The 26,804-nt window shown below is 39.3% G+C and overlaps 2 protein-coding genes across 2 annotated transcripts in view; both read right to left on the bottom strand.

The window, feature by feature from the left end:
* Positions 1-10,379: 10,379 nt before the first annotated feature.
* LOC138027435 (NLR family CARD domain-containing protein 3-like) lies at positions 10,380-14,306 on the bottom strand. The gene has a single exon (XM_068875006.1). The coding sequence runs from the start codon at positions 14,172-14,174 to the stop codon at positions 11,379-11,381; it is 2,796 nt and encodes a 931-aa protein (XP_068731107.1). The 5' UTR covers positions 14,175-14,306; the 3' UTR covers positions 10,380-11,378.
* A 3,233-nt stretch (positions 14,307-17,539) lies between these two features.
* The window catches only part of LOC138027443 (uncharacterized), a 42,921-nt gene continuing 33,656 nt past the window's right edge, over positions 17,540-26,804 (bottom strand). The window contains exon 6 of the mRNA XM_068875009.1: positions 17,540-18,267. Coding sequence (XP_068731110.1) covers positions 17,621-18,267 — 647 coding nt within the window. The 3' untranslated portion in view covers positions 17,540-17,620. The remainder of the gene's footprint in view (positions 18,268-26,804) is intronic.

Raw genomic sequence — 26,804 nt, 5'->3', positions numbered from 1 at the left:
CTGCAACCTGCAAAAAATATCTGCCGTGCTTAAGGTGTTTTGCTTGCTTATATTACTTCATTTTCTTCCTTGAGGTGCTTGTGTTTGTCTTAGTTCAAAAAAATGTGTGAGAGGCCTTTGCTTGTGTTTGTCTTCGTTAAAAAAAAATGTGTGACAGGCCTACATTGTCTCCCTGAAGTGTATTTGTGTCTGCAACTAATTAAGAGACCTTCAATTTACTATTTCACCTTGACAAGCATGTCCTCATTGAGAGATTTTCCTCTTTTGTATGTGATATGAGAGGAAGTTGTTTGAATATTCTGTTCAGCAATGGCTGATTTTCCCTGCTAGCAGAGGTGCCTCGCGGCGGAGCAAAAATGAGAGGAGGGAGAGAGACTCTCTCCCTCGCCGTGAGAGACCTCTGCCAGCAGGAAATGGCTGATTTTGAATTAGGTTGTCTCAACATTTGACTTGATTTGCGTTAATATTCGTTAATGTCAGTTTACAGTGTCCCCAATTAGTGCTCCAGCGCTAGTACGACTAGACACTTAAATAAAGTTCCTTTCCTTTTCCTATCTATAAAAAGGGCTCGAGAAGTAACCCTAGCAACTATCGGCCAATATCGTTGACCTGTATTCGGTGTAAACTATTTGAACATACAATCACAAGTTCAATTATCCGACATGCCAGTGACCACGGCATCCTTCACCTTTGCAAAACGGCTTCAGGACTGGGAGATCATGTGAGACTCAATTATTAGGTTTCATAAAATGACCTTGTTAGTGGCCTGCGAGCTGGCCCTCCGAGGGACTGGGGTTGGGGTAGAATGAGGGCCTGCCCGCATGGCTTTGTATTTTGAATGTCGCTACCAAATTTTGGACGCAAAATACTGATTGGCTGAAATTAAAGTACTTGATGACGTCACCATTGACAAGCTCCGTCAACAAGAAAGCCACTTCGCTTCGCAGAGATAAGGTGATCAGAAATGCATATGAGAAAATCGAAGAATGTTGCAATATTACCATAACTTAACGCGATGCAATGGCTTCTCTGCTGGAAGGAAAGGAATTTCTATCTCTGTTATCCACAGGATTCGGGAAAAGTCAATTTCCCAACTGTTTTTCGTAGCGGCCAAAATACAACGAGGGCGACATTGACGACATCATGTCACCGTGGTAGTTTCCTGTCCTCTACAAAAAACTATCGCTGATCACATTTTGACAGAAGCTTGGGCCTTTCGGCTGCCTCAGTTGCTGATTTAACGATAAAGGAACACTACACGATTTCAGCAAGTATTTAGTTAAGCGGAAAAGGCGGCTTTCACAAATGATTGCTCGATCTACTGGTAACTCTGCAATACTCCAATACACTTAAAAACAAAATATTCCATTTTCAAATTATTGAATTAGTGAATTAGTGAAGGACAATTTTACGACAGTACGCAAGTTCTCTCTGGCGTTCCACAAGGTTCGCGCGGTACTCGGGTCGTGCTTATTTCTTTTCTTTAACGATCTACCAGAACAGAACTTTTGCGTGGCTGCGATGGCAAACACACGTGTTTTTGGGCTCCTGACTTTTTATTGTGTTTTAACACTGACTAACTGTTTTCTTCTAAAATATCTCCACCGAGTCGATCATACTACTTGGTGCAATGGTTTAGACTGCCCAATTCAACATTATAAACCTTTGTTAGTCCTGTTGAAAGAAGAGGATTCTGGCCAAGTCGTCAGCGCTAGCCGCCATATTGACCACACTGCGGGAATGCGCTGCCCACGAAGGCATAAATTCTTCAACTCTAGACACAGATATTATCAAAATGCGGATTCTACGTTTCAATATCAGAGGCTCTTAAAGTGCGGTGATATCAATCCCAATCCAGGCCCGACGAAGTTTCCATGTGCTTGCTGTGAGAAACCATGCAAGAACAATCAGCGAGCCGTACAATGCGACGGCTGCAACTTGTGGTGCCATGCTAAATGTGCTTATATTTCCCAGGACCAATATAACCGTTTATCAAGAACTGACAATATCTGGTACTGTAATGCCTGTACTTTTAAATGGATTTCAGACTCCTTCTTTTCTGATACAACCGGGGATTCGTTTAATAATTCGACTGCTACGAATTCTGATATCTCTGAACCCGGTGTCATTGCTGACTACAAGGCCAGTATTGCGGCTTACTACAAGTTTAACCTGTCGATTGCCCACTAAAACATCAATAGTCTTCAAAATAAAATGGATGAAATAAGGACTTTATTGAATCAAGAGCTATTTGACATCTTAGTTCTGACCGAAACAAAGATTGACTCCAGCTACAATAACTCGCTCTTCCAACATCCCTTATACAGGATTATCAGACGCGATAGGAAAAAGGGCGGTGGTGGTATAATGGTTTATATTAAACATAGCGTTTCTGCTTACAGACGTAAACAACTCGAGCCAGTGGATATCGAAGCTGTTTGCATCGACGTAAAGGGTAGGGGAAACACATGGTTTTCTCTCCTTGCCTGCTACAGATCACCAAACAAAAACAAACCGACGGAATTCTTGCCATCTCTTTATTCTACGACTGAAAATCTGTATAATCACCGAAATGAACTGCTCATCATAGGTGACTTAAATTTCAATGACTGTTCCCCCGACAACCGGCTTTCTGAATACTGTGATCGTTTTCAGTTAACAAACACTGTACTAGTAACTGTGCCTACCCGAACAACAGATACGTCGAGCACTCTTCTTGATGTTACTTTGACAACTCACCCGGAAAGATTCTGCTATACTAACACTTTACAACTCGGTATCAGTGATCACGATATGGTTGTTACGATTCGCAAATGGAAGCTACCCAAACCTCCACCAAAGCTCATTACTTATCGCTCAATGAAACGGTTCGACGCTGATATTTTTCTCCAGGATTTACACAGTGTCCCCTGGGACTCGGCGTTTGTTTACGATGATATCAACGACATCTGGGAGCACTGGTATAAATTATTCACTGAAGTGATTGATCGTCATGCACCGCTTAAGAAGAAACTGGTACGCGGTAACACTGTGGCATGGATGACACCAAAAATTATTCAGGCTCTAAATACAAGAAATCGTTTACACAGAAAGTTTACTAAGAACAAAACATCTGAAAATTGGGAGGCCTACAGGAAACAACGGAACTTTGTTACATCTTTAAAACGTTCCGCCCTTAAATCATACTGCATTAATGTATCCACAAACTCCGAACACCCTGGGGAATTTTGGAAGAAATTTCATTGTTTACTTCCAAGCAAAGACAGAGGCAACGGCCATATTCAACTGATTGAAGGTGGACGCCTCATTTCTGACAGTATTGATGTCGCCAACCTTTTCAACGATTATTTTATTCATGCAGTACCTAGGCCTACCCACATGTCCAACTTACAGCCAGAAGAGTTTAAAACTCATTCCAGTGTTATAGCCATTGAACAGAAATTTAAAGGACAAATGAGCTTTTCATTCACTCCTGTCCGGGATTCCTACATCAGAAGGATACTTTCTAGTATCAAAATCAATAAAGCCACCGGTGCTGACGGAATCTCTCCACGCCTGCTGAAACTTGCTGAGCCAGGAATTCTCGGTTCTTTTACAAAATTAATCAATCGGTGCATCATTAATAGCTCCTGGCCTACAGATTGGAAAATTTCCATTGTCTCTCCGATCTATAAAAAAGACAGCGAGACTCTAAAATCTAATTACCGTCCTGTATCTGTGTTATCGGCTGTTTCAAAAATAGCCGAAAGAGTTATCTTTGATCAGCTATACGAGTTTTCTCTTGACTTTCTCAGTGGGAATTTGTCTGGTTTCCTGAAAGGACATTCATGTACAACAGCCCTTCTCAAGATATGCGAAGACATTAGGGAAAATTTAGACTCTAGCGAATACTCTGCAGCAATTACTATAGACCTCTCCAAAGCATTTGATTCTATTAACCATAATTTGCTTCTTGCAAAGCTGTCAGCGTATGGTGTAACTGAAGACGCCCTACAACTTTATGTTCTTACTTGACTGATCGAAAGCAAAATGTCAAGATACATGGTAATTTGTCAGATTGGCAAATTATGAAGAGTGGAGTTCCTCAAGGTTCAATCTTGGGCCCCCTTCTCTTCAATATATACTAGTATATGAATGATGCGAACTTTTCAGATATTTCGTGCTCCTTAAGATTTTATGCCGACGACACTACGGGGTACTCTTCAAGCCTTTGTCCATCCACCTTGCAGATAAACCTACAAAAAAACCATGGTCTACTCGTCTCCTGGTTCCATAAGAACTTCCTGGCAATCAATCATAGTAAATCTCAATCTATCGTCTTTAACAGAGCAACTTTACCAACGCCCTTTGTTATCGAAAGTAATGAACTGGATTACGTTTCACAGATCAAGCTCCTCGGAGTAATCATTGACAATTCACTCTCTTTTAAGGCACATATTAAAGAAATCTGCCGGAAAGTGAACATAAAAGTTTCAATTCTTCGTCGCATTCGTAAATTTATACCCTTAGATATTATGATTAAATTGTACAAAGCATTTATTCTGCCTCATTTCGAATATGCATCACCACTGTTCATAGGTCTAAGTAAAGGTCTGTCTGCGAAACTAGAGTCAACCAACGCATTCGCTTTAAGGATTCTTCTTAATCACTCTAAATCGACTGCTTATGAAGAGATACTTAACATCGCGTGTTTAAATAAAATTACTTACTTACTTATCTACCAGAATCTTTAGTCTCGAACGTTGCTGATAGCAATTGTCAAGTCCTCCAACGTGATCTTGATACCCTAGCTGTATGGGAAAAAGAATGGTAAATGGAATTCCACCCGAGCAAGTGCAAGGTTCTTCGTATTGGGTGTAACCGCAATCTTATGCACCATGTTTGCATTCTACGTGGAAAATCAGCTAGCCATCGTGGTGTGTCACATTAACTAAACTGATCTTAACTCGAGCGAGCGCGTTAATAGCACTTCTGATAAGTTCAAAAAGACTTCGAAGAAATTGAAGAATTAGCTCGTCTGTTCTTAAAACCTTTGCATACAAACACTCGTCCGTCCCACAATGGATTATGCCGCCATTGTGTGAGACCCTTACATACAGACGAACATCGACAAGTTGGAAATGGTTCAGCGTAGGGCTGCTCGCTTCGCCCTGAATAGATATCATAATACATCCAGCGTCAGTGATATGTTACAGCAACTATTATCACCAGCCAGCTCGAAAACAGTCTGCAGAGCGGCTTTTTTGTGGAGCGGTTTTGTTGCGTTAGTACTCCTGTAACCACAAATAAAGAAAGGACATCTTGTTACTTTCTTTTTTAAAGTGGTTACTCGTGGTTATTCTTCGAATCCCAGAGAATGTCTACAATTGTAGCTACCAAATTACTTCACTAAAAAGTTATTTTAATCTGTGTTTCGAAATTAATATAAAAGAAAGCGTTTCGTATCACACAAGCGATATAACTTTCTCAGACAATAAGCGACAAAAATAGTTGAGACAATGAAATGAGAAGACAACAATTAGGGAAAAATCACCCTAACGTTAAATTTTCCACTTGCAACGGAAAAAGAAAGAGTTGGCGATAAGAAAACAACATTATTTGGGGGGAAGGGGGAGGGGTTTAGATGGAAAGACTTTGGGGAGGGATTTGTCCGAGATTCCTTAAAAGGGAAAGTGTCTCAACCCTTTTGGCGCTTATTGTAGATACATTCACGAGCTTGATATTAAATGTAAGGAGAAATGTATACTCGGAAAAATATCCGAGTCCCAGATGGGATTTAAACCCACGGCCCTCCGTGATCTAGTCGGATGCTCTAACCACTGAGCTACTGGAGACTCTATGGTGAGCAAGGGCCAATTTGTGGATCTCCACTGGAACCGCATCACGCGGCTACACAGCCAAGTATTGACTAGCACATTTTGAAACCCTTGCTCACCATAGAGTCTCCAGTAACTCAGTGGTTAGAGCATCCGACTAGATCACGGAGGGTCGTGGGTTTAAATCCCATCTGGGACTCGGATATTTTTCCGAGTCTACATTTCTCCTTACATTTAATATCATTGTTGTTGTTTCATCGTTAACACATTCACGAGCTTACAAAATTTATTCCTTTTCAAAAGAGCAAGTTTGGATCGGCATGCTTCCCAGCTAAAATAACACATTTGTCCTTATATCTTTCCAATCTACTTCATAAGAACAAGAAAAGCGCCACGCTTATAGCAAATTCCGCTTTGAAATGGGCTCATGGTATTTTACAGATCCTAACAAATCCTTTGGAAGTTTAGTTTGTAAAAATCTGGTGGAGGCAGAAAAGAGACTGCTGCATAATCCTGTTGCATCCGTTTCATTAAATAAAACCTCTTTTGATCTTGTTGAAGCACGTTGTAAAAATTATTACCAGTTGTTTGATAGCTACAGCTGCACTGTCCCAAGTGGAATTAAAAAGTGGCAGGAGAAATTCCCCGAAATATTTGTTGATTGGTTTAATAAGTTTCAAGACATATATCGGTTTACCTGGGTTAACAAACTTCGTCAATTTTGTTTTCGCTTTTTGCATAGAACAGTTGTAACGAAGAGAGAACTCAAACTATTTCGTTTAGCGGATAAGGATAAATGTATATATTGCTCTAATGCTGATTCAATAGAACACACTTTTATTAATTGCACGGAGTTTAGATCTGTTAAATGTTATTCACAAATTATGTCGTGGTTCAATCATTGCCAAGATACTGCAATAACACTCTCGAATGATCTACATCATGTAACTGATATGCTCTCTGGCCCCGTGAGACGCAGGCTAGATTTTCTCATCATCTTGCTCAAACAATACATCTATTCCTCAAAACATCTTCAAAAAGAACTGTCTCTAGATGAACTTGTAAAGAAATTAACTACTCAATGGAAATTAGAAAAATGTATTTAGATGTAATACTACTTTTTTCCACATACCTTTATTGGCGTATCACGTAATAAAATAAAGAACAATTAAAAAACAAATAGCATTATAATATAAGCTAGATTAATATAGGAATTCTGCTCTCAATCAAAATAAATGATATATTGCTTTTTTTATATTTATCTCTCAAAGATAAGGTAATGCAGAGGCTCAATACTGATAGTTGTTGTTGCTTTTTTTTTCCTTTATGACCTGTTCTGTTGTCTTCTCGAATACTTGTTTGTGCGTTTTTTTTTTACTTAACAGAGAAGTACTATGCAAAATTTAAATACTGTAAATACTGTGTAAGTAATTTATATAAGTGTAAACAACCCAAGTGTATTTGTGTGTATAAATAAAAAAAGAAAAAAAGAGAAAGAACCAATTGATCAAGATGTTATAAAATCAATTATAAGTATTTATGCTAATAAGGGCTGCAACCTTAAGGACCTTAGACTTGTTACAATGTGTATAGACCTTATTTCAAAATGGCCGTCATTTAAATATTCTTGTGTTTTTATTCAAATTAGCCCTTGATGCCTCGTTCTTGAGCTGAAAATTCAAAAGAATATTTTGCCTTGAACAAGGCATCAAGGTCTAATTTGAATAAAAACAAAACAATATTTAAATGGCGACCATTTTGGAATAAGGTGTATTGTATCATATATATGGTTATTGACCAAGCGTGAGGTCAAGATGGCTGGATATTTGCGTGTTTATTGACCGAGAAGAAGTCAAGGTCCATAAACACATGGGCCGATAAAACACCAATAAATGATCTTTAATCTTGCGGGACCAAGCGAGTAGTCCCGAGCGTGCAGTAAAGCTCCACCTTGTCCGCTCGGGGAGCCAATCACAGCGGGGAAATTGTTTCATTTTGCCCGTTCACGGAGCTAGTAATATAATAAGTGGGATTATTGAGATCGCAAGAATTGTTAGACATGAAACTGCGCGATTTGACCTAGTGAAGTATTCCAAAAAGTAAAACTGATATTTATAGATCAGGTCAGACAATACACAGGTCTTTTCACTTGTCCGTATTCATTATTCGTCAGATATCTCACTTTATCCGTGTCTATTTTAGATATTGACTCTGACGTTTTTGTATTTAGAAACGTTGTATATCATAGCAAAGAAGATAAGTACGCACTGGGTACTGACAAACTGTCTTATTCTAGATTTAGGGACATGTTTAAACAATGCTTGAAGAAATTAGGCTACAATGAAAAAATGTACGGTTTACATAGCTTTCGTTCAGGGGGTGCAACATCCTACGCCAGAATTATAAATAAAAATCTTTAAAGAAAGGCCTTCTAAAGCTTTAAGCACGTTGGACTCTGTTACAACTAGAATAAATATATCAAAGAGTCTGGGTTTGTAATGATTGTATCTTGTATTTATTTATTTATTTATTTATTACATTCATCTGTCATTGGTTTATTTTGAATTTAAAATATGACAATAAACGCCATGTTGTACATAGCGATACAACTTGCTATATAATGTTGTGCGTGTAGTAATTTAGGGGAGAGTAAGAAAATGCTTTTTCATTCGTACAAGTTTGCCAGGGAGAATGAAACTCAGAAATCAGGAATCGAACCTACGACCTACGAAACACCGGTCGGGTGCACTACTAATTGTGCTACAAGAACTCACTGGAGATCTACAGTAGGTCGTTTTAACTAGGTCGTCAATGGACAATGTGTCCCACTAGTCTGCGGGCTCTACAAAGTCGTGCGCCTAATATATATGTTTATACAAATACATGAAATGATGGAAATGCGCCCGTGAGAAGAATATATACTACAACCGGGCCCGGTTGTTCAGAAGCCGATTAATTAACGCTAATCCCAGATTAAAATTTGACCAAGGAGTTCATTTCTCTATTCCCAAATTCTGTTCAACATTGATATTCGGCAAAACTTTACATTAGAAGAAGTCAACCTTGAAAAAAAAAAATAAGCAAAAGAAACTTTCACCAGAAAGTTGAAAACATGAAACAAAAGGTTACGCTAATCCTGGATTAAGTTAATCGGCTCTCGATCAACCGGGCCCGGGAAGTTGCTGGGCAACGGGCAAAAGGACAACTAATAAATTTTAGTAAAATCCAACTAGTGGTCTATTATCAATGCTGCGTTCTGATTGGTTGAGCTACTAGTAGGCTATTTGTTATAGCCCACTAGTAGCGAAAAGCGCCGGCTTTGAAAACCAAAACAACAAGTAAAGTCTAGCTTTAACTAGCGAAAGATGTTTTGTCTCGATATTTTTTTGACCATAGCCAATTCGGCCTTCGGCCTCATGGGCTATTGACTATGAGCCCATTCGGGCTCGAGGAATAATTGTTAAATAGGCGCACGACTTTGTAGACCCCACAGACCAATGGGACACATTGTCCATTGAGGACCAAGTTAAAACGACCTAGCTCTTCAGGGAGTTCTAGCAGATCAATGGGAAGAGCACCCGACCGTTACGGAGGTCGTAGATTCGATTCCTCCCTAGGACACGGATTTATCAGTTGTCCTTTCGCCCGTTTGCCAAGCAACTTTTAATATATATCCTTCTCACGAGTTACACCTTTTCATCATGCATCATCATGTATTTTTATATACAAGGCTCGTATTAGCCAGCAGAAGTATCGTTTAAAAATACATTTTCGCTTTGTTTTTCTCAGTCGTGCAGTAGTCTACTTGACTTTCATAAATACTTCTCAAATAATATATTAATGGTAAATTCGAAATGCACAACATGATTTCTTTGCAGAATTGATCTAATCCAAAGGTCGTGGGTTCAATTCCCACCCGGGTCAGAGTTTTTCTGTCCTTGTGTGGGCCCATTTCCATTGCCAGGGCTAACTCTCACATGGTTCATATGGGTTAGAAACCAACACTTCATATTACACTCTAACTAGTTAAGTCTGTTAAAATATAGTGCTTTACAGCCAAAGTTTGCAAAAACGTAACCCTTGTACTTGTACACGTTCATTGCCGTGACTTCAACATGTTCAGTTCCCACGCCCTGCTCCTGCCTGACCTTGCAGCTCAGTCGATACAGCAGCGGTGATCTAACCCGAAGGTCGTGGGTTCAATGCCCACCCTGGTCAGAGTTTTTCTGTCCTTGTGTGGGCCCATTTCCATTCATAGGGCTAACGCTCACATGGTTCATATGGTGTAGAAAACAAGCACTTCACATTACACTCTAACTAGTTAAGCCTCTAGTATAATTACGGTGTTCTTACCTGTTTTCTTAGCGAAATCAAATCGCTTTGCTTTAAGTTCTTTAGCCTAATTTCTGCAAATTCTAACAGAAGCCAAACAATTACGACCTAACATAAGGAAACCGAAAGAAGAAAATTGAATAATCAAATCTGGCAAAGAGGTTGGGCGATCCAGATAGCTATGAGGCTAATCGGGTGGATAGGCCAGACTATTTACATCGTTCAACGGTGAAAAGATAAATTATTTAACTTTAATGAAAATAATGACTTCAGACAATCCAAGGGTAATTAAATACTGGTTGAATTTCTGCTCTTAAACCAAAGACAAATTTTTATTATAGAAAATGCTATCTAGGAACACCTCATCTGTAATAACTATCGAGTATAGAGGACTTATTTCGCTTTTTGAAAGCCTGGAGAGAAGGAATCATTTTTGACGAGATACATCGGAATTCAAATCCATTTTGGTTAGAGTTAGAGTGTTTGAGGAATAATCGGTACTCATTGCTTGATTGACGAGTTGACTTAAAATGACGGAGTAGAAGCCGTGCCTACTAAAGGGACATTAAAAAGGCTTGAGATAAGTTCTACGATGATCCACAAGAGATACCAACAATATAAACACTTTTACAACACTGAATACATAAATTTCTTGATGTTACGATATTTTCAGATAAAATGTAACTCAGCTTTTTTTCATCAAAGCTGCACTTGTAGTCTCGAAGGAGGCCGGCGAGGCCTTCGAGTTCATATTTTACCGGTGTGGTTGGAACGGCCGACCTCGGTTGAAACTTTGGTTGTTCTGCGTATCAGGGTTACGCATGAAACGCTGGATACAACTGATACGGTTGATAAGCCGGACACCCCTAATACCTTTGCTGCGCTTGATACGCCATATAGAGCCTTAGAAAGGAATTTGGCACCCGACTCTGGGAGGATAATTGATTAAAATCCAAGGGTACGTTCGATTGACCCTATTCCGGAATAAGAGTATGTGGAGTGATGATTTAAAACAGTATGATTGGCGTTTTGAAGCCACAAGGATAATACGTAAAGATATGTTTAAAAGCGCTTCAAATAGCATTTTAGGAGGTGTTTCAATTTTAATGTGAACCTCCGCAAAAACGAAGGATTTCTAACTTTTATTTCATGTACACCTCCTATTCTGGAATACGGTCAATCGAACTCATCTCAAATCAAATCCAACTCAGTCCAAGAATGCATTGTCTTTTAGAAGATCAGAAAATTTTGATTCAAAGCAATCAAGCATGTCTTGTATTTGAGAGCCTCAGAAAGGGATTCAGAGCCAGCGTCACCAACTTGGTTGCGGCTCAAATCCAAAGTAGTCAAGCATCTGTTGACTTTGAGAGCCTCAGAAAGGGATTCAGCGCCAGCGGCACCAACTTTGTTCGAACTCAAATCCAAAGAAGTCAAGCATTTGTTGACTTTGAGAGCCTCAGAAAGGGATTCAGCTCCAGCGGCACCAACTTCGTTCCAACTCAAATCCAAAGTAGTCAACCATGTGTTGACTTTGAGAGCCTCAGAAAGGGATTCAGAGCCAGCGGCACCAACTTCGTTCTCGCTCACATTCAAAGAAGTCAAGCATTTGTTGACTTTGAGAGCCTCAGAGAGGGATTCAGCTCCAGCGGCACCAACTTCGTTCCAACTCAAATCCAAAGTAGTCAACCATGTGTTGACTTTGAGAGCCTCAGAAAGGGACTCCGCGCCAGCGGCACCAACTTCGTTGCAGCGCAAATTCAAAGTAGTCAAGCATCTGTTGACTTTGAGAGCCTCAGAAAGGGATTCAGAGCCAGCGGCACCAACTTTGTTCAAACTGAAATCCAAAGTAGTCAAGCATGTGTTGACTTTGAGAGCCTCAGAAAGGGATTCAGCTCCAGCGGCACCAACTTCGTTCCAACTCAAATTCAAATTAGTCAAGCATCTGTTGACTTTGAGAGCCTCAGAAAGGGATTCAGAGCCAGCGTCACCAACTTGGTTGCGGCTCAAATCCAAAGTAGTCAAGCATCTGTTGACTTTGAGAGCCTCAGAAAGGGATTCAGCGCCAGCGGCACCAACTTTGTTCGAACTCAAATCCAAAGAAGTCAACCATGTGTTGACTTTGAGAGCCTCAGAAAGGGATTCAGAGCCAGCGTCACCAACTTTGTTCAAACTCAAATCCAAAGTAGTCAACCATGTGTTGACTTTGAGAGCCTCAGAAAGGGACTCCGCGCCAGCGGCACCAACGTGGTTCCAACTCAAATTCAAATTAGTCAAGCATGTGTTGACTTTGAGAGCCTCAGAAAGGGATTCAGCTCCAGCGGCACCAACTTTGTTGTTGCTCAAATCCAAAGTTGTCAAGCATCTGTTGACTTGGAGAGCCTCAGATAGGGATTCAGCGCCAGCGTCACCAACTTGGTTGAAGCTCAAATCCAAAGTAGTCAAGCATGTGTTGACTTTGAGAGCCTCAGAAAGGGATTTAGCGCCAGTGACACCAACTTTGTTCCAGCTCACATTCAAGGTAGTCAAGCATGTGTTGACTTTGAGAGCCTCAGAAAGGGATTCTGCGCCAGCGTCACCAACTTCGTTGTTCCTCAAATACAAAGTAGTCAAGCATGTGTTGACTTTGAGAGCCTCAGAAAGGGATTCTGCGCCAGCGTCACCAACTAGGTTGCGGCTCAAATTCAAAGTAGTCAAGCATGTGTTGACTTTGAGAATTTGACAAAAAGGGTTCATATGAATGAATGATATAAAACGTAAGTCTAGATATTTAACAAGAAAGTTGTGCCCCAAGGTCTGAAGTAACTTAGACTGAACGTTCTCTCTATGACATTTGCATTCCAATATACAATCGAAAGCTAATTCTAAAATTGCGTATTCACAATTCTCCGTTCGTATGTTGGACAAACTTGCAAGCTCTGCCATGCTTTTCACCAAAGAAACTGTCATCTCTTCAGATGTTGCGGACAAAATACCACTCATGAATAAAAACACTTGTTTCAGTTCATTCATGTTCCTTTTATCAGTCACTACTGATTTACAATCTCTGTCTCCATCAAGGATCTCATAAGCAAGATAAAAGCCAGCAAAGAACTCTTGAAAGCTCTTGTGCAGAAAGCCAAAGCGCAAGGAACGTTTCCTCTTGCTGCCACCGGTCTGGATCGACAGAAACCCAAACTTGATCAAATTACTGGAACTGCCTTTCAATTGATTCTCGTCGAAATATAACCCTCCTTTACGTAAAGACTGCAACGCCATGCATCCCAACTGCACCAGGTCATCCTTGTAAACTTCCAGAAGGTCCACATCACTGCCACGCGATGATCCAATTCTCTTTTCATATCTTAACAAAACACATCGAACTATTTCTATGTACAGCTGTGTCATTTCCGGTGGAAGTACACCCTTAAAATCTTCCCAAATGATGCAAAGTAAAGCTGTGTTTAGAGGATTCCGTGTCAACTGTATTAACTCTGATCTGTAACTCAAAAGCTGTTTAAGTAGCTCTTCTGCCAAGTGTTCCATGCCTTTAAAGTACTTAAGGATGTATATCTGCGCATCTTCAAAAGTAAATCCAATAATCTCCCACAGGGTGTCACAGTACCGCCTCACTGTCCTTCCAGCTTCGTGGCGTGATGTGATAACAATGCGGCAATTGGGTAGGACTCTACTTTCCAGAAAATCCTTGTACCAGGCAAATTTACTAGAATTCACTTCATCAAGTCCATCAAGCACGAACAGAACTTTGGACGGACTTTCTCGAATGAAATCGAAGAACCTTTCCTTCGCATCTTCGTCAATATCAACAGGAAGAATTTGGTCATCAATGGCCTCCCAAATATCCGTTTTCATATCACGACACCGCAACAGCAACAGTACGTCAATCTCAGGGAAAGACTCGTCCCATTCTTTTCGTTTCATTGCCCAATCATATGCCAGTTTTTGACAATAGGTCGTCTTTCCCATGCCTGGGTCTCCAACAGTCCGTGGCTCTGCACAATCTTTACTTCCTTTAAAGATAGCTGTCATGTTGGTGATTTCATCAGTCAATGTTCCCCTTGTCTGTTCTTTGCCCACAATCTTCAACTTGGTAAAAATATCATCTAGATGAAAGCTAAAGTCTTCACACCATGGAACGGGCAGAACAGATTTTTCGCGAGTATTATAAAGCTGACGGATCCTTCCTATAATCTTGGCACAATATGGTAAACCTGCAAAAGACAACAATGATGTTAATTTTGACACCACGGAAGGTCCCGTATTTAGCAATATTTCAAAAACAAATGTCACATAACAAATGGTCGCTTTTTGTCGCAAAACCAAGATATTTTTCTCGAAAATGTAGTTTAATAGTAATGCAAATTATTCTTTCACATTGCAAAGTTAATGTCATAAGTTTGAGACTGATCTTTTCGCCTGTCATGCATCCGTAATTTATAATAATTTATATTAATGGAGAATTCGCCCTTGTCACACGGCGGCCATATTGTCCAGGGAGACCAAAAGCCGGCTTTGTTTTACCACGCCAAACCTCGCAGTGGAAACCATGGGGGTGAGGCTTGGCGTGGTAAATGAAAGCTTTTTTGGTCTCCCGGGACAATATGGCTGCCGTGTGACAAGGGCGAATAACACACATCTCCTGAATGAAAATTAATGCTTAGTTTTAACTAGAAAAAAATTCCACTATCCACTTAAGCAACTCCCGGACCTTAATTACTTTATTTTTGCTATTGTACATTAGATTTGCAGACTATCAATAGATGAATGGTGAGGAAACCTAATATAAACCATTAAGGCTTTTAAGCTTAGCTTCACTAACATGAAACTTCAGGTGGATATTAATTTAACAAAGATACAAAGTATGAAGTTTTTATATCTATGATAGAATTAGTACTTATCTGGAATAAAAATTTTAAAGAGGGTGTCCGCGTAAGAACGGATAAGGCAAATTTCTGCACTTCACCGATTTCCTTGATATTTTCAGTGATTGTCGACTACCCTATCCCATGTACAAATATCGCATTTACTTTGATCAAGTCCATGCTTTTCATTTTTTTAGAGGACTGTTTCCGAGGTGACCTCTGAACTCCACAACTTGCCGTCTGTAACACCTTCGTCCTAGGTGTAAATATAGGACACCAGAAAAGCTCTGCTTTTTATTATGGAAAGCTGATTATTTTATATATTTAAGAGTAACTCTTCTTTAATGCATCACAGGTTCAACGATTGAGTTCTACAAAATAATTACTGAGTTATGAATTTTTCAAAATACTTTATTTTGAGCCGAGAATTTTTTGAGGCGGGAAGTACCTGCGTTTGAAAGCTATTTTCTCAGATGTGGGACGTGATCTAGAGCTAAGACTACTACAGCTGGAAAGTACTTATACAAGGCTAACACGTCATAGAATAAAACTTTTGGGCACTCGCTTGCGGGCGCCGTAAAAGGGTTCGTTAATTTCACAATTATTCGGCGCCATTTTGACATAATAATAATAAGTCTTCACACCATGGAACAGGCAGAACAGATTTTTCGCGAGTATTATAGAGCTGACGGATCCTTTCTATATAAATATTGGTAGAATATGGTAAATCTGCAAAAGACAAAAATAATGTTAAAAAAGGTGTTGCTTGAATTGATTGTTTTTTTCGCTCTGACCTCAACCTCAGTGTATTCTTAATTTTGACACCACCGAAGGACAATTATTTAGGAATATTTCAAAAACAAACGTCATTTAAGAAATGGTCAAGGTTTTAGTGGTGCAGGATGGCGCAGTAGTGAGAGCACTCGCCTCCCACCAATGTGGCCCGGTTTCTCCTCTCCTCAAAAACTAACATTTGACTTGATTTGCTTTCATTGTTGATTTCAGTTTACAGTGTCCCGAATTAGTGCTTCAGCTCAAGAACGATTAGACACTTAAATAAAGTTCCTTTTCGTCACTTTTTGTTGCAAACCCAAGATTTTTTCCAGAAAATGTAGTTTGATAGTAATGCAAATTATTTTTTCACACTGCAAAGTTAATATCATAAGTTTGAGACTGATCTTTGCGCCTGTCATGCATCCGGGGTTCCAAAACGTACATGTATCAAATGGTGAAATACTTCCTTACTTTTCAACACAAGATATCATTTCTTAAGAAAAAAGTTGTAACAGGTCAAGTAGTCACTTCAAAAAACACAATTATCTCAAGCAGTCTTCATTATCATATTCTTCCTATCTTTAACTGTACTTTGTAATATTAATGGGGAATAACACACCTTTCCTGAATGAAAATTAATGCTTAGTTTTAACTACAAAAAGATTCCACTAACAACTTCCAGACCTTACTTATTTTGTTTAATTTTTGCCACTGCTCATGAGATTTGCAAACTATAAATAGAGGCCAGAGAAAAATAAACGATGGGGAAACCTTATAAACCATTAAGGCTTGTACGCTTAAGTTCACTTACAAGAAACTTCAGATGGATATTCATTTTGTTTTAACGCTCATGAATGTATCTTCCCGCTACTGGTCGTCATTTCACGAAAATAGTTACGTATTTTCTCGTAATGAACGGCAAAAGGTGTATTTAAACTGTTTTTTATTGAAAAGCAGTCAAATTAGACTTAACAACAAGGAGTACATGTAATTTTCCATCCTCTGTGGTCAGCAGTGATTATAAATAGACACACAGGATCTAATGAGCTTTTGAAATAAGTGAGCATGATCAATCGAAATACGTTGTATTATCATTCATAGTTATTTTAGTTGTTTCAATGGCATCTTGGGATTAATTTATTGGTGTTCCCCACCCTCCCCTTCCTCTCTCTTCCCACTGATTTTATCGGTGTTATCCCAGACATAAGAGCCTTTTTCCTCCTAGAAGCTGGCTGCTGCTAGACATTTCAGGCAGCCATTATCTATACAGTACACACAGTTAATAATTCACATTTATTATATGGCTCTGTCTCACGAGGACTGGGAACTACAAAATTCACGAATTTGATTGACCGGCATCTTGACCGGCATCTTGACCGGTAATGTTTTGCGGTGAAAAGATGCAAACTAAAATGTAAAAATATTGAGTATTTTCTTCTACCAATATTTATTTATGGAAGTGCTAAACAGCATGATTACAAAAGAGAGGATGACGAGCAAACTTTGACAGAATTAAGTTCAGCTCATCGCCACTCATCGCCGTTCGCAAGCAAAATGTCAGTTAGTACAAACCAGTTACATTAAACGAATTAAATTGTTCTTGTTTGCTAACCGAGCTTAGTCAGTCTGTATGGGAGAATCTTGAGCTCAGTCGTGTGTACACGTGCGTACACTGCGTTCGGTCTGTACTCACGACCTCGGTCAAGATTCTCCCATCCTGCTCGGTTAATAAGAGCTAAGTAATCAGCAGCTAAGAAAAAATGCCATTCTTTTTTTTGCCAACAGAAGACATCAGTCCTTAAAAATACAAGTTGTTGTAACAGCACCCTACGTTTTTACTCACAAAAGCCCACCTGGCTCTCCAGAAGTCTTCATTATACTCTCCCACTCATTCAGTTTGTCCTTAATTCTGTCGTCACCATCTTTCCACTGTTTCAGACGTTCTTTGAAATGTTGCTCATACCATAGATCCATTTCTTGTTTCTCTAGTTCACAAATGGCATCTTCATATTTAGCTCCACCCAATCGTACCAGTGTGTTCTGGATCTGTTCTCTGTATTTACAGAACATTGCATCAGTAACAGAGTTCTCCTCAGCATGGGCCGACATTGCATTCACAAAATACTTCAAACGCACAATGTCAGATTCACAGCTGATGTCAAGTGGATGAGGAGGTAGATCCCAGCCAGAGGATGGAGAATTCAGGTTACAGATTGTCCTCAGAAGCACAATCAAGAGAGAAGGGTCAAAGTTTGTGGATGATACTGAAGAGGGTTTAACTGGATACAACTGACTCCACTGCACTGGATTGAGGATTCCTTCTTTTCGCAGAGACTGAAGCTTAGAGTGCGCTGGCTCATTTTTCAAGGCACTGCAAAGGTCTTGAGGCTGAATTGTTCTGTCAAACACATTCCTCAACACTTGTGACCCCAGCCTGACCAGAAGGCAACATAGCAGTGTGTACTTGGTTTTTCCATCAACTTCACCTGAAAAAGTGTCAGAAAAGATCTCTCAGGCATCATTCTGGTTACTAAGGGCCATCATCATAAAAATCTCATTTAAGGTGAGTTTCCTTCAGTTTTCAGGATTGTCTACAAATAACATTAATTTGTTACTTTCATTTGAAAATTTAACCTATTATGGGATCACATCACCACTGACCAGCTGCTATCCTAGACAGCAAGACAACTCAGTAACAGTAGTTTGCCACCCACAAGTTACGGATTTAAATCCTGTTCAAGCTGAACTGTTTCAGGTTTTACTTTTGTTACTGCTCAGGTAATTTTCTGATGTGCTTTGGCAGCTTAAATGTGTGTTTTCCGTATTTAGTCCAATCATTTTCTTATGCTCAACAGGTTTCAAAGCAAGGGTGACTGAATACAAACATTTAACAACAAATGGTGACATTAACAGAGAGTCCTCAGTACTACATGTAAATTTTACTACTAGTGGACGACACAGGAAAGAGCTGTGGTCTACTAACTTAGATTGGAGATCAATAAACCAATGCCTACACCTTCCTGCAGTCCATACAAATGATCCATCAATAACAACAGCAACAGGCAAACAAACATACTGACTGATTTATTTTAAATAAAAATAACCGGTTGACCTATTTTTCTAACAATACACAATACAGACATTCGACTAAGATGCATCAAAATGCACCAATCACTGTTTTACACTCTTCACAGCCAATGACACCAACGGTTAACTGACAGTCGATCAAATAACACCCATGACTTAATTGGTAATCAACAGCTGTATCAACGACTAGAGAATTTTATATCATCTACTGACTCTACACAAATCACTTGACTCTGAAGATGACTTCTGCTCAGACTGTCCAAACATTAGTCAATGTCACCCAGAACAGTAAAGTTTTTTTGTTTTTTTGATTACGAGCATTTTTGTTTTAAAGAGAATGCAAATAATTTAAGAATTGCACTCAAAATTGCCATATATACTGTAACTGTAACTGTCATACCATCTTTTGAAAGCTTATCACTCAAAGAGTTACTGGACAGGTGCATAATACATGTATTGTTTGAATTGGAGCTTTATCGCATGTTAAAAGTGATGCAGTTTCAGGGGTTTGTTATTTAATAGTTATAGCAGCAGTTTCACTAGCAACCTTTGTGGCTTCCCTAATGGTGTTTTTATTAGAATCCGCCTTACAAGAAGGGGTTTCTCTCCACTAACTAGAACATTCACTAGTCAGCAGGTATTTTGGGGGGAATTATGTGTGTGTGGATGGTGAGTTGAGGAAAAATCATAGACAAAAGTTAGGGTTAGTTTGTAAAATGAGGGGGAGATGTTCACAAAGCAAACTCTCAACCCCACAATAAGGTTAACAAAAGAAATAAACTCTGTGTGAAATTAAAAACTTTAATTGCAGAACCAGCCAGATAGTACATGTACGAAAAACTAAATCACATAGGAGGGATTAATAAATATTTGACCATGAAAATTATTCGTTCTTAAAAATGGGAATAATAAAGATGAAAACTCTTTACACTGAAATCTTCGTTCTTAAAAAAATATATGGAAAAACTAAAGAAATCCCATGGAATATGAAACACCAGTTCCTCGAGGCAAATCCAAAAATCCCAAGGATAAAGACACGCTAACTGCGACACCGTTAGGCTCGTAAATGGCTGCGAATCTTCAGGGGTAGAGCGCAACCGAGCAAGGGGGTTTCTAGTCCAGCGCCGGACCTCTACCCGACCCCCTTGTGCCGAGTCAAGAAAGGAAAAAGAGAAGAACAGCAAGTCGCAATCATGGAGAGAAACCAGCATCAAAACTATGGACAGACTAACACCACCAAAACTGCGAGGCCGATTAACCAAAAATGGAAAATAACATTTACTGAAAATACAATCATCAGGTGGTGTATCGTAGAAGTTCTGAAGCAAAATTATAGTTAAAAATAAAGTGAAAAAGGACACCTGGTTACTTACATGGAAGAAAAAGCTGGCAAAATTTTCCCTTCTCTCTGAAAATTTGCAAAGTCTCCTGTAAACGTCAGCCTTGCTTGCGACAAATGTATTCAAATACGACTCAAACTATGCAAGGGGGTTTCTAGTCCAGCGCTGGACCTCTACCCGACCCCCTTGTGTCGAGTCAAGAAAGGAAAAAGAGAAGAACAGCAATATTGTTTGAATTGGAGCTTTATCGCATGTTAAAAGTGATGCAGTTTCAGGGGTACAGTTGTAGCTTCTGTCAGGTAAAAACGGGCGTCTTAATGGAATTTTTGACTGGTTAACCCATTCACTCCACAGGCATCCCAGGACACACCCTGATGACGAGTAAAATTGTCTGGTGTTAGACAGGGTAAAATCTGTTAAGTCTCACCCCTGGGGGTCAATGAGTTAAAGTTGAAATTATTCTGGGTGCAAAACCTGCTTCAAATTTCCAAAAACCATACAACAGGAGGTCGAGGTTTAAAACAGAAAACAGCATTTACATGGCAAGATTTGATGGCAAAGTAATTTCGTTAATTTCACAGCAAAACACGGCGAATTTTGGGTGGAATTTTTAAATTGGCATTTTCTTGAAAATGAAAATGCTCATGACATTAAAACCATACATTGCACTTAGAGATATAATAATTACAGGCTACATCTGGATAAAATTTGACCAAAACTGATTTTTCAGCTTCTTGTAGTCAACTTGAGTTTGACTATTGTGAACATCCTCTCTTGATTAGTTGTATCATGCAAAAACACTTTCCACTTAAGCAACTTCAAGACATATTTCAGTGATCTGTATGAAGTAGTTACCTTGTTACTGGGTTGCCTATGGCAAACCAGTTGGAATCTGTGTTTAGTTTCGTGTTTTTTTTACTGGGTTGCCAAACCCAGTCGGAATCTCGGTGCCATTTCGTGGGTTTTTTTGTTATTTTCCGTGTCGGGAAAAGTCGTGCCTGTCACTCCCCTGCTAAGTGGTGTCTTTATGCATAGAGCCTCCTGGGCGTATTGTCTTAGGATCGAGAGGGTAGTGGGAAATGCGTAGATTTCTCTGGTGGACACAGGAGAATGATTAACGTAACCGGCAATGGCGTCGAAAGTCATGTAACACAAATGGCGTTTTAGTGGATTTTTAAGCAAAATATACCCTTATGGAGCTTAATAATGGAACGTCAATTGGATACTGAACAAGGAAGGCGCTTAAAAAAATATCTGGAATCTTAAAAGCGACGAGTAATGGACTTCGACAACAATCTGTCGCCCGTCGAGCCGTAATCAAAGTGAGATGTAGTTCTAATATTGTACGAGTGTGGTGTTTTGTACAACGCTGAAATCAAATGGAAAATTCTCTAGTAACTTATGGGTTTAACGAAACAGAGACTTGGATCTGTATTCAATTCTGCACAGTCTTCTGCTAACAATTGGAAATTTCACAAATTCCTGTTAGTCAAAAATTATTTGTAAGAAAACATTTTGCCCATTTTTTGCTTGATAATTCAAATAAAGGGTTTTTCAGTGAAGGGTTTGATGTTAAACACTCGAGGGAAATTTATTTACCGTGTTGCGTTTTTGACACGGAGTGTAATTTGACACGATAGAGTTTCTTCTCTTCACGCTCGTATTAAATGAAATAGGAAGGCTTTTTTGCCTCTTATAGCACATATGTTGTTTGTTTCAAAAAGCATTTCGCTGGAAAATGGTGGCTTTTATGAACTCATCATGTATAATATGCGAGCTTAACTGGATAGTTTTTATGGCAATAGTAAAGCATTTTCGTGTCAAAATATAAGGTAAGCGACTCTTTCTGTTGAGTTAACTTAATTAAATATACCATGGCTCGTAAGTTTGCATAAATTTGTCGTCTGCTGTAAACTTGATTTCCACACTCAAAATTACCTCCAGAACCTACTTTTTGCGTAAAATAAGCTTTTAGAATGATTTTCGTTTCTTCTGTGGTGATACTTGACGATTCGGGAACATTTTGTGAAGAAATATTTATAACGGGTCACACGCGCAACTTGCCCGATTATGCATATAATGCACTAGTCAGTGGAAAGCCCCGCACCCCCATACCCGGGGAATGCGGGGTAATAGCGGGGGATTTCAGCGGTTTTGGACTGTCACTTTTGCCACGGTATGCGGGGTTTTCGACAGCATTTGGCGCAAGTATCGGCGAACGGGGACCTTGAGCGGGGCTTATACGGGGATTTGCATTTTGACGCCAACTTGAATAGGCACGCAGAGATCACTGGCTCTCAAAATGGCGGCTGAGTCAAGTTAAAATCCATTCTTTTCATGTTTGGAATGGGCTCTCAGTTAAATTCTGGGTTCAATCTGTAAATATTATCATTTCTTGTAAAAGAATTAGACAAAGATTATAGTTATGCTTGATTAGCGATTTATTTATAGCGTTGACCTTTTGTCTCTGTATTTCCATTGGAATGCAACGCGAACGTACGCATAGAGGGTGACAGTGACACTACTTTATGATTTTGTGAGATGAACCTTGAAAATGTTACCTCCGATGGGTTTCGTCTTTTTGAGTTTCTACATTACATACCACGGTCTGCGTAATGGTGGAACATGCAAGTTCCTACCAAGGACTGATTCAAAGGTCTACTGTAGTTCACTGGATTTTTTTTATTTTCTTTGCAATAGTTTTCAGAGTAGTTTCAAAATTTGTTACCGATGAAGGGTTATTTCAAGAGATTATCAAGGTAAGAGAGAGAATACCCCGTATAGGCTTTCTACTAAAGGTAATCCCTCTTAAGCTATTTTTAGACATGGTCCCCATTTCTTCCTCGAATGTTACTCGCGCGTTGCGTGGATGTTTTCGAGCAGGATTTGTTTATCTTTTGTTTCTTTTAGTTTCAAATCGAAGGAAAACCTTCAACGCTGTGAGGATTTCTTCTTTGATATTTTAATTACAAGCAAAGTAGCTTTGGCTCTCGCTATGTTTTAATACATTTTGAAAATTTAATAGGAGTTTAAATAAGAGACACATTTGCCCTGCACAAACAATAACAACTGAATGGACGGCAGAGAAATGAGTAGAAACACGAGTGCTAAGCGAACATTCGCCGAAACACAACGCAACCAGATGGTCGAAGGTGCAGATAGACGCTCGCCGCTAAGGCGGCAAAAAGCAGTTTAAGGAAAAATGGCAACAACGTCGGAGGCAACGTCGATTAAAAACAAACGACTTTACATGTATATTCAACCTACGAATCTAGATGCATTCAGTTTATCTAGCACTGGCAGAAATATCCCAAACAGAATATGTGAGCGTCAAAATTCGAAAAGAAATTCTTAAAGTTGGTTAAAGTTCTCGAATATGCAAAATGTGGTCATTTCGCGTTGTTGTTTTGTAAAGAACGGAATGAAATGAACAGAATTATAACCCTCGCCTACACAGCCGTTGTACTTGTTGCCGTTACCGTTGAGGTTTGCGTATTAAATTCCCTAAAACCGAATAAAGGGCAAAATAACGAACAGCCTAAGAGCACAAAGCAAACGAAGGCCCAGCCGAACAAAAAGACAGCTGAGAGTGCAGAAAAAATTTCTCTCAGGTAGTTTTCGAGAAAATCGCTTGGGCAGTCCACGCATCGCGCGAGTAACATCCTCGGAAGAACTGGGCACCATGTAAGAGTGAGTGAAAACGTTCCATATAGGGGATTTACTCTCTTACCTTGGTAATTTCTTGGTTATTTGCAAAATGTAGCTGGATCATGAGGCCATAAAATTTTGGTAATTAGCCATTTTCTTAGTGAAATTTGTATAGCTCTTTGAGAATTGTTGTGATAGTCAACCGTTGTAGTCAGTTGAGTGTACTTTAGATTGGGTATGCTTACGCATAGAGGGCAAATAACTGGAATATTGTCAGATTAAGCTGCTCGTCAAATGCATGTTTGGACTTATGTCGTTGTTATCTTAATGGTTTTGACACCAAGCTAAGGAAACTGGTATTTTTATTCCCATTTTTGGGGCTGTGCTGAACCCAGTGATTGTAACGTTTCGAACGCCAAATCTGTGACTCAAGGTAGATTTATTCGGGCTTTATGAGAAATGGACTGCATTGTTGATTTTCATGTTTGTCAAAGTTTAATTTGAGGTAAAAATTCGTAAAGTACATTAATTTTGGTCAACATTGTGCTTTACAGTTTTGGAAGTACTCTATCGTCCCGGGTGCGGGGGAGAAAAGTTTGGTTTTGACGTAAGAAATTGCCCCGCATAGCGGGGAATTTGCTTCATTTAGAAGACAGGCCTGGTCTAATGCCCCGCTATTCCCGGGTATGGGGGTGCGGGGCTTTCCACTGACTAGTGCATAACATCCACTTGGCCTTTTAACATCCCATTGAAAAAAACTCGTAAAATATTCGCAGACCGGTCGCTTTCTCTGAAATTTGAAAGGATGATTGCTAACAAATATAGAAAGATTTTCACAATAACTAAAAATTCCTGTGTTAAGCATTAGAATTCGGCGAAGAGGTAATGCGACTAAAGTTGTCGCGTGCGTTGCTATTTTTATGATTTGACTGTTGTGCAAATTTTGACAGATAATATTAAATTATGAAAAAAATATCTAGGTAAAGGTAAAGGTACACCTTTTTTAACGTCGGAAGTTCCTTTACTCTCTAGAGAGTATTCTCCCAGGAAGCCGACGGATAGATCGTTAAAAAAATCCGATTATTTTTAGCTGTTATTTGAACATAAAAGATGCAACACTTGACGAGAAATAATATTTTTGCTAATACTATGTATTTTTCCCGGGAATCGGGTTGAAAATGAGTTACCAAATTTGCATACGTGCGTTGAAATGTGATACACGAGGAGAAAGGAATTTTATTTCTCTGACAAATGATTTTGTCATTGTAGTGCAAGATGAAATTTATTTGGGAAGCCAACAATATTCTTTTAACTTCCTGGTTAATCCAGTTTTATTGCTGCGACTTGCTAGTGCGAAGATTGTGTACTTGAAACTCGCGCTTCTTCACGAATTTTGAGTGTCATGAAATTACATAATTTGCGTAGCAATATATCCCTTTTTATTCTCTGACCCAAATACATTCAGATAGTAACAAACTTCATATTTACTTAACCATTTCTTCTGCTTTTGTGCTTGTCAGCATTGTGATTTGCGGTAATTCGCAAGTCCGTTTTTATATCTCATAGATGTTTAGATTTTCAATTACACGGCCACTCAACCTCTCGATTGTGTAAATAGTTCACCCTTCACGTTTCTCAGGAACCCGACAAAGAAGGCTTCCTGGCCCGACACAAGAAATCTAAATATTCAGTTAAATATTACAACAAAATTAACTAACCACGGAAGTTTCTTCGCTAAAAAGTACGTTGTTCTACTCTGAAACATTCTTTCCCGTAGTTCATTCAGTTGACACGGGGTGATCACGTGCACCTTTACGGTTGCCTAGCACGTGATCAATTTCTTCCTTTTGACAAAACGTTAGAGACTGCAAAAATGTTCGTGTTTTTAAGATCTTTCAATGAGAATTCGATTCATAGTTATATATAAACACTATGTTATTTTTTTTCTTCATCTGTCTCTTGGCTTGCCTTTTTCTGGTGCAAACGCAAAGCCAAACAATGTTTTGACCTGGCATCAGATTAGACCGCCACATTATGAAGCGGAACCAACACCTTTAGTCCTTTCTTGTATGAGCAATAAACGTTTGCTTAGTCCAACTGCTAGACATGCTGGAAAACGTCCGTCAGAGCAATTTGCAGTTAGTTTTTTGCAGACTATTTATTTAAAGAAGAAACGAGTGAATTTTACTCAAGAGCGTGTTTTGTTATCTTTAAACTGAATTTATTACGAAAGCTTGAAAGACTAAAAGACCTTAAAATGGGACAGGCCATCACAAAATAATTAAACGTGTGAGCCAAAGGGCCTCTGCTGGCGCGACATGTGGGTGACCCCTCAAATGGTCTTAATGACGCCCAACTTGAAAAAATTAACTGGAACGCTGCAGTTCTTTGTGTAACGCGTACCACAGGCAACCCAGTGTAAGCTTTTTGGAGCTTCTCGTTATTTTTTTTTTCCGTGTCGGTAAAAGTCTTGCCTGTCACTCCCCTGCTAAGTAGTGGCTTTGTGCATAGAGTTACGTTAACACCATTGATAAAAGGAAGGACAGCAAAACCGTTAGGGTTTTACGCCTCAAGAGAACCCTAACGGTTTTGCTGTCCTTCCTTTTATCAATGGTGTTACGCAACCTCTAACAAGAATTCTTCGAAGACACGATATCCGAGTTGTAAATAAGCCCCTCAAGACTTTACAACAAGAATTCCTTTCTCCTAAATTCAGACCAGCTATTGAACACCAACCCAACGTGGTTTATAAAATACCCTGTGCCGATTGTGATTGGTGTTATATAGGTGAAACTGGCCGTTGCTTTGAAACCCGCAAGAAAGAACACGTTAGGAATGTAAAAACATGTGCTAATGGGTCAAACATTGCGAAACATGCGTGGTCTTTCGGTCATCGCATTGATTTCAATCATTCTCGAGTTATAGACAAAGGCTCTTTTCGTGTTAGG

The sequence above is a fragment of the Montipora capricornis genome, chromosome 2 (assembly GCF_036669925.1).
Source record: "Montipora capricornis isolate CH-2021 chromosome 2, ASM3666992v2, whole genome shotgun sequence".
Classification (NCBI taxonomy): domain Eukaryota; kingdom Metazoa; phylum Cnidaria; class Anthozoa; order Scleractinia; family Acroporidae; genus Montipora; species Montipora capricornis.
This window is presented reverse-complemented; position numbering and strand designations above follow the sequence as displayed.